Source organism: Mandrillus leucophaeus, unplaced genomic scaffold (genome assembly GCF_000951045.1).
Source record: "Mandrillus leucophaeus isolate KB7577 unplaced genomic scaffold, Mleu.le_1.0 Scaffold172, whole genome shotgun sequence".
Taxonomy (NCBI): Eukaryota; Metazoa; Chordata; class Mammalia; order Primates; family Cercopithecidae; genus Mandrillus; species Mandrillus leucophaeus.
In genome coordinates this window covers 3,401,031-3,409,585 of record NW_012101721.1, presented here as the reverse complement: position 1 = coordinate 3,409,585, position 8,555 = coordinate 3,401,031, and the positions used below count along the sequence as shown (strand labels likewise).

The following is an 8,555-nucleotide window of genomic DNA, read 5'->3' as shown; positions in this document are numbered from 1 at the left end:
ATATACTTATTTTGTTATAGAAAATAGTACATTTACTATGTAGTCTAGTAAGTAAATAGCATATTTATTATTTAAATATACAAAATAGATATAGTAAATAGATAATAATTAGTATCTCTAGTTAGAAGACCTATATTACTTACCTAACTAGAGAACCTGTGTTACTTACAGTAAATAGATACTAACTACAAAAATATGTAGCATGAAAAGAAATCAGTGTGGAAGTTCTAGGTAGCCGAGTCTGCGGCAGAAGTTGCTGCACCCGGGCGTGCTATCTCCTGTTTGGATGGGAGGTCGGCAGGCTGTAAGAAAGGCACAGACCAGCCCCAAATGAAGTCTTTCTCTGTGATGCAGTTAGAGTGACTGAAAGAGAATTGAAGGACATGGCGTTCTCCCCAAGCAGATGTTTACTCAATGGCATGCCTATGTACTACCTAAAATCATGTATGGCTGCACCCATCGGATATGTCACACGTTTTTGGAAACACTGTCCTCATTAGAAGTTGGGTACCCATGGCCTGAAATAATTTTCACCCCCGCTCCATCCCCAGGTGTGGAGAGGGGGCAGCATGGGCCCTGTCCACCCATAGAGGACGCCATGCACACTACAGTTTGCATGCTGTCCTCTGTGACAGGGGACCCCTAAGATGGGACAATACACCACTTGCATAGCCATCTAGGAGGCCTGGCTGGTGGAACCCAGGAACCAGGACTGTTTCAGAACGGGGGTGAGGTGGACTTGCCAGTCCTGGGTCCTTCGCCCAGGCTCCACAAGCGGGGAAGCCGAGCCTGACTGGGGACCAGGATCACGTGCCTCTTTGCAGACACCGTGGGTGCTGTGTGCCTGCCGGCCAAGGAGCAGCATTTTCCGAAGGGCTCGCAGTGCTGGGTGTCTGGCTGGGGCCACACCGACTCCAGCCATAGTGAGTCAGCTCCCTGGGCCCTCGGTGCAGGAGCGGGTGTGGGAGGCATTCTTCCCCAGGGTGAGGCATGGCCACATCCCTTGGCCACATGACAGTGCCAGCCCTGTTTTTCCCTGGCATCACCCTTGGCCATGACTGGAGGCTCCAGTCTCCCCTGCCTGGGCCTTTCTGGGGAGAACATCTACTGAAAGTTTTCCCCAAACTCAGACCCTTTTACGCCACCTCCCCTTGTCCCAGGAGCGCCATGGTCTCACATTTGGTGTGTATGTGAGTCCTCCTCCTCTTCCCACTCCCAGCCTCCAAGTCTGATAGCCTCCTGCTTCCTTGCTCAGGGTCCACAGCTCCCACCCTGGGCTCGCCTCTGTGGGTCTCCATGTCTCTGGGACTTCTAATTACCTCCCCTCTTGCTGTTCTGCCTGCCTGGGTCTTGCTTTATGCCCGGCAGTTTTTCTCGGTGTCTCTCATAGCTTACAGCTCGGACATGCTCCAGGACACGGTGGTGCCCCTGCTCAGCACTCAGCTCTGCAACAGCTCCTGCGTGTACAGCGGAGCCCTCACCCCCCGCATGCTTTGTGCTGGCTACCTGGACGGAAGAGCTGATGCATGCCAGGTGTGGCCTGTGGTCGCTGGGGTGAGGGTGGGGGTGGAGGTGGGGGTGGGAGGACAGGGGGCGTGCTGTGACTTGGACCCCTGCCCTGGTCTGAGCTTGTCGGTGGTGTGAGACCGCCTCTCTAGAAGGAGGGGCATCTAGGCAAGTCTGGAGCTCATGCTAAGGGTTTAAGGAGGGGTGAGGCCAGTAGGTGTCTGAGCTAGAAGCAGGAGGGGCCCAGTAAGGAGATTCCACTTGCCATAGTGGTCTGGTGCTCTCCAGCAGGAAGAACTAACTGGCTGTTTCTCTGTGTCTCCATGCCTGGATCCCATAGGGAGATAGCGGGGGCCCCCTGGTGTGCCCAGATGGGGACACTTGGCGCCTGGTGGGGGTGGTCAGCTGGGGGCTTGGCTGCGCAGAGCCCAATCACCCAGGTGTCTACGCCAAGGTAGCTGAGTTTCTGGACTGGATCCATGACACTGTTCAGGTGAGTGTGGGGGCAGGAGTAGGACAGGGAGGTTTCTAAAGGACCTGCCCCTCCAATGCAAGGAACCTTACCCCTTAGGCCCAGGTCCTGCTGGGGGCTGGGGAGGGGACTAGGACATGTTCTCCAGAGTGGGTGGAGGAAGAAGTGAAGCTTAAACATTGAATCCACTGGATTTCTATCAATTTAAGGATAAACTGGGTAAGAGTAACCCTGAGTTTGTATCCTAGATCTGCCTTTTCCTGTGTCGACCTTCAGCAAGTTTCTAACTTTGGTAAACCTTAGTTTCCTGATGATAACCATCATGGCCGCTTATATGCTATTAAATAAGACCTGTACAATGCCTAGCACAGTGCTAGGCTTAGAGTGAGTGATCTGTAGTACTTTTTGTTTTTTTGAGATGGAGTTTTGCTCTTGCTGCCTAGGCAGGAGTACAATGGCACAGTCTCAGCTCACTGTAACCTCCACCTCCTGGATTCAAGTGATTCTCCTGCCTCAGCCTCCCAAGTAGTTGGGATTACAGGCATTCGCCACCACGCCTGACTAATTTTTTGTATTTACTAGAGACAAGGTTTCATCATATTGGTCAGGCTGGTCTTGAACTCCTGAGCTCAGGTGATCCACCCGCCTTGGCCTCCCAAAGTGCTGGGATTATAGGTGTGCACCACCATGCCAGGCCTGTCATGTTATTTATGTGTATATCTGTTACTGTCACTCATCCCTAGTCTCTAAGGCAGTTACTAGTGGCCACATTCCCTGCACTGTGCAGAGAGCTCAGCATTTAGCAGTTTGGGTTCTGCATCAACATAAACTATGTGACTCCAGGCAAGCCACTCTCCTTCATCTGTTCAATGGGAAGGCCAAGTGAGACAATGGATATAAAAACACATTAGTGGCTAGGCGGGGTGGCTCATGCCTGTAATCCTAGCACTTTGGGTGGCTGAGGTGGGTGGATCATGAGGTCAGGAGTTTGAGACCAGCCTGGACAACATGGTGAAACCCCGTCTCTACTGAAAATACAAAAATTAGGTGGACGTGGTGGCATGAACCCAACTACTCGGGAGGTTGAGGCAGAAGAATCACTTGAACCTGGGAGGCAGAGGTTGCAGTGAGCTGAGATCTTGCCACTGCACTCCAGCCTGGGTGACAGAGGAAGACTCTGTCTCAAAAACAAAACAAAACAAAACATTATTTACATAAAGTATTTTACAAATTTAGGGCATGATCATGAAAAGCATCTTCCTCTAAGGTTGGGCAGGGGTGGGGGTTGGTAGATAATACAGGGAATGTATGTATCGATCTTCTCATAGAAATCTTACAAAACATCTCGAGCAGTAGATATTTTTAGCCCCATTTGATAGAAGTGAAAATCAAGGCCCTGCATGGTTAAGTGATTTACTAAAATAAACATCGTTTGGCTAGTGTAGAGCCATGCTGTGAATCCAATTCCTTTCCCTTTTGGTCTAGGACTCCCTCCTCTGAGTCCGGCTGTTTCCTCCAGTCTCACTGCACACCGCTGCCTCATGCTTCCTGGGGCCTCTAGCAGCTCCACTAACAGAGGAGAGGCAGCAGCCTCCGATGCCGAACGCATGGACCTCCTACTACTGTGCGTGAGGAACAGTCACCACCCACCGGCCAGCCACCCAGCCGCCAGGTCTCTCCTCTTGGGCCCTGATTTCAGAGTCCTCTTTCTCACTAGAGACTCAATGACAGAAGAGAGGCTGGGGCTGGGTTGGGAGTACTGTGGTTGCTGAGGGATGAGGGGAAAGAGGAGAGAGGTAGGAGCTGGAGACGAAGAGGCTGCTGGAAGCAGCAGGAAGCCTACCCTTTTTCTGCCCTCTGCCCTCCCTGCCCTTGTGTGAGTCTTTTGGGAGGGTGCTGGGAGGTGCCCCCAGTCCTGCCTTTTCCCTGTGCTCTCAGGTGGGCTAAGTGCCTCCCTAGAGGACTCCATGGCTGAGAGGCTCCTGGGCAGATGGGGTCAAGGCTGGGCCAGCCCAGATGAAGCCTACAGGAGTCAGGACCCTCTCCACTCTCCCTCTCCACTCCCCTTCCTGTTCTCACCTGGCTCTGGCTGGCCCTGTATGGGGTGGGTGCATTGGAAAACAAGAAGGTTGGAGTTGGTCTAGGACATTGGTTTTAAATGACAGTTCTGTGAACTGGTCCAAGGAGTTCTGTTATTAAAGTGGTATATGGTCTTGGTCCAGTTTTCTCTGTCTGCCTCTCTCTCACTTGCACAAAGACAGACAGACAGACACAAACACACACCCGCCCACCCACACAAGCACATATTGCAGGGTAGAATTACAATTTTCCTGCTATCTTCTATACATGTTGAAGCTTTGGTGCTGACTCCTGCTCATCTACTCTAGAATTTTGGTTTGTGCTTGTTTTGCCCAGGCTGGAGTGCGGTGGCACCATCTCAGCTCACTGCAGCCTTGATGCTGTGGGCTCAGTGGATCCTCCCACCTCAACCTCCCTGGTAGCTGGGACTACAGGTGCACGCCACCACACACAGCTAATTCTTCTTTTGTATTTTTTATAGAAATGGGGTTGGCCAGTTGCGGTGGCTCATGCCTGTAATCCCAGCACTTTGGGAGGCCGAGGCGGGTGGATCACGAGATCAGGAGATTGAGACCATCCTGGCTAACATGGTGAAACCCTGTCTCTACTAAAAATACAAAAAAATTAGCCGGGTGTGGTGGCAGCACCTGTAGTCCCAGCTACTCGGAAGCTGAGGCAGGAGAATGGCGTGAACCCGGGAGGCAGAGCTAGCAGTGAGCCGAGATCACGCCACTGCACTCCAGCCTGGGTGACAGAGTAAGACTCCATCTCAAAAAAAAAAAAAAAAAAATCTACATGTCATGATCTGCAATGAAAAGCCTTAGCCATCCAAGTGCTCTGAGGTTTTGAGTTTGAGAACTGCCTAAGTCAATGCTCTCTTGGGAAGGTTTGGTTTCCCTGCAAGGTCCATCTCTCCTTCTCTCTTTTTTTTTTTTTTTTTTGAGACAGAGTCTTGCTCTGTCACTCAGGCTGGAGTGCAGTGGCGCCATCTTGGCTCACTGCAATCTCTGCCTCCTGGGTTCAGGCAATTCTCCTGCCTCAGCCTCCTGAGTAGCTGGGATTACAGGCACACTACAGCCACCATGCCTGGTTAATTTTTTTTGTATTTTTAGTAGAGACGGGGGTTTCACCATGTTGGCCAGGCTGGTCTCGAACTCCTGACCTCAGGTGATCCACCTGCCTCGCCCTCCCAAAGTGCTGGTATTACAGGTGTAAGCCGCCGCACCTGGCCCCATCTCTCCTTCTTAGCTCTTGTTTTGGAACTGGGCCTTTTGACTTGGCCTCTCTGTCAGAGTTTATGCCCAGTTAGCATTTCCTTGGTTAAGCCTCTCCCCTACTCTCTCCTCTCTAGCACTTAAAATGTAATTGGCATCTTGTTTCTAAAAACTGCAATGAATTTTTTTATGGTGCTTACCCAAAGAAATGCAATCAGTGTTTAGCAATAACAGAACTTTGTGAGTTTATCAGCATATTTTGTGAGGAGTTGTACAAATGATTACTCATTCCTAGAGGGTCTGCTCCCTTTACATGAAGTGAACTAAAAAATGAAGGTTTCAATTTACTGCCAGTTTATTAACCAGGGAAATAGTTGCTGGGAGTCTGCTGTCAAACTGTAGAAGCAACGTGGGAGAAGTTCTGCTGAATGGCAAAATAGCCTCGCCCTGTGTCCCTGGAGGTCAAACCTCAGCCTTTACCCTGAGATCAACATTTACTGCCCAGCTCCCGTAAGTCCCTGTCTCAGGAGGCACTGATGGGGTAGTGGATCCCCCTGGGCAGGGGATAAGTTAACAGCAAATCCAGCAGCTGTGATCTTTTTTTGTGTTTCTGATGTCAATCATAATCATTTGCATATTTAAAGGGAAGTTTAAAAAAATTACAGCCATCAAGGTCTTTCAATAATCACTAACATTTGAATAGTGTTTTTCAGTGTAGAAAACATGCCCGTATGTGGGAGCTCACAACATCTATATGGTGCAGATATTATTATTATTGTCCTCATTTTCCAGATAAGAAAATTCAGAGAGATTAAGTGACTCCCCCAAGAACACCCAGCTGGTAAGCACCAAAGCCAGGATGTCAACCGTGGGTCTTTTTACTCTAAATCCACATCACTGTCATGCATGGATGAATGAGATGGTCCAGTATTGCACAGCAGAACAGAATTGAAATGTACTTGCTCAGGTCACCTGGTCTAAGTCACCTGCTTACAGTAATGCATTGACACACCTACCTTTTAAAATTTGTTTTGTTTTGTTTTTTTAGACAGAGTGTTACTCTGTCAGCTAGGCTAGAGTGCAGTGGCACAATCTTGGCTCACTGCAACTTCCGCCTCCCAGGTTCAAGCGATTCTCGTGCCTCAGCCTCCTGAGTGACTGGGACGACAGGTGTGCACCACCAAGCATGGCTAATTTTTTTTGTACTTTTCTTTTTTTAGTACAGATAGGGTTTTGCCATGTTGGCCAGGCTGGTCTCGAAATCCTGGCCTCAAGTGATCCACCTGCCTTGGTCTCCCAAAGTGCTAGGATTACAGCTGCAAGCCACTACACCCGGCCCTACTTTTTTATAGATGAAGGAACCAAAACCCAAGAATTTTAGAGGCTCCTGCCAAAGACCCTTCTTAGGAAGTATTCTTAGAAATTCCCAGTTCTCCCTGAGATTCATGGTCTGACTAAAACTTACAAATTAATATCTCCTGTAGGAGAGCTATAAAGGGTACCCTAATTAGAGAATTTGCTAATAATGATTCCTTGCTTACCTGTACAGAAGCTCCTGTTCTCTTTGGCCAGGCAGTCAGATCTGCGGATGCAGAAGCTCTCACTTTCCTTGTTAGCATCTGCCAGTTCAGCTCTTTGGAAAGGGAAAGGAAGCGAGTGGCCTGGCCAGCTCTGTTCCCCTGAGCCTGCTCCTGGAATGAAGGGGTGGAGGTGGGGCCAGGAAGGTTGGGAAGATTCGGGTTCAGAAGGGCTTTAATGAGGACCAGCTGGGTTCCCAGTGCTCTTAAGCTCTGTAGGGAATTCGGAGGTAGAAAAGCCGACTGTCTTATTGGAGAAATGACTTATTTGCAATAAATTACTAGTAGCCAGCCAGGCGCAGAGCTGAGTAGGGAGTTAGTAATTGCTCAGTGAGTTCCAAGAGCCTATTGTTAGAGAAGTCAGAGCAACGCTGTATGTGCGAAACCTCTGCCTTCCTCCGGTAGGATTCAGCATCACACCTGCTTGGGCAGAGATTTCCAGCCTCCTGAGATGTTCCAAGAGGGTCATTCCTGGCTGCCACGATGGCTGCAGATCCCTTCCCTCTTCTTCTATGTGCTTGTGGGGTCTCAAGGACTCTAGAGGGTTCAGCATCCCTCTAACATCAGATGCAGGTTCTCCCCTCCTGACACCTTCTGTGGAGTCGTGCTTTTCCTAAAAGGGTTTCTGGGAACAAGGGGCGGCCCTGCCATTCCTCTGCAACATTTCTCAGGCTCTTTCTTATATTTTCTTTTTGGAGGTGCTTGGCTCACCCACAATAGGACAAAACTGGAAATGCTATAAATGCCTAGAGCCGGTTTGGTAGCTGTCAGATGTTTTCCCAAGTCCCTCTGATGCTTCTTCTCTCCTCTTTCCTCCGCCGTCTCCTGGCCATGCTCTCAGGACCCTCTTGCTGCTCCACGGCTACTCAAAGGAAAACCTACTTTCACCTGTCCCCACTTTCCAGTCCAGCATTCTGGGTCTGAGCCCTGTCTCCACCTCCCCCGTAGACATGCCACAGCAAACACACAGGGTGTGCCCCACCCTCAGGACTCTGTGTCCTACTAAACTGATCAGAGCAGGGTGTTGTTAATAACTCTTTCAACTCTGTGTTAAATCCCTCCACCGCTAGGCAGGTTCATAAAGAAGTAGGTAGGCAGCAGCTTCCTACTCTTGAGGGCTGAGACTGGTCTTTCTCACACATTCAAGGCTGGGAAAGAGAGAGGCCAAGCAGGGGTCTCCCCAGAATGGAGCACTCCAGGTGGATTTGTGGAGGTTTTCACCTGGAGGTGGTGCTGGAGGGAACCAAGCTGGGGAATCAAACAGAATGGAGAGAGGAGTCGTGGCTGCAGAGGCACAGAGCCCTTGCTACTTAGCATCTCCCGGAACAGTACGTGGGCTCCAGGAAGGCAGAGACTTGCAAAGGGCTGGGCTCATCTTGGAGCTTTCTCCCTTCCAAGGAACCTCTGGCTATAGCATCTGATAGTAGGAAACAGTGGTTCTAGATGCAGAGTTCCATCACATCCCACGTGGGAATGTGTTCTCCAGCAGGTGACTCAGTCTCCCTGGATGTTGGTCTCTCATCTGTCAACTTAGAAGTCTGGCAAGATGGTCTCCACGGGATCTGCCTTGTCAGACCAGCTTTAACTCAAACTTCTTTTGCCTCTTGAGATGTGTGCCCACCACTTCCAGTTTGGATAACCTTTAGGAGGAGCCTGTTCCCTGGGACAGATCTATAGAAGTCAGCTTGCTACAGCTTCACAACACTG

The 8,555-nt window shown here is 50.0% G+C and overlaps 1 protein-coding gene across 1 annotated transcript in view; it reads left to right on the top strand.

Moving 5' to 3' along the window:
* The window catches only part of TMPRSS5 (transmembrane protease, serine 5), an 11,609-nt gene extending 9,198 nt beyond the window's left edge, over positions 1 to 2,411 (top strand). The window contains exons 5-7 of the mRNA XM_011977062.1: positions 825 to 923; positions 1,391 to 1,533; positions 1,847 to 2,411. Of these exons, the coding sequence (XP_011832452.1) occupies positions 825 to 923; positions 1,391 to 1,533; positions 1,847 to 2,038 (434 nt within the window). The 3' untranslated portion in view covers positions 2,039 to 2,411. The remainder of the gene's footprint in view (positions 1 to 824; positions 924 to 1,390; positions 1,534 to 1,846) is intronic.
* The last annotated feature ends 6,144 nt before the right edge of the window (positions 2,412 to 8,555 follow it).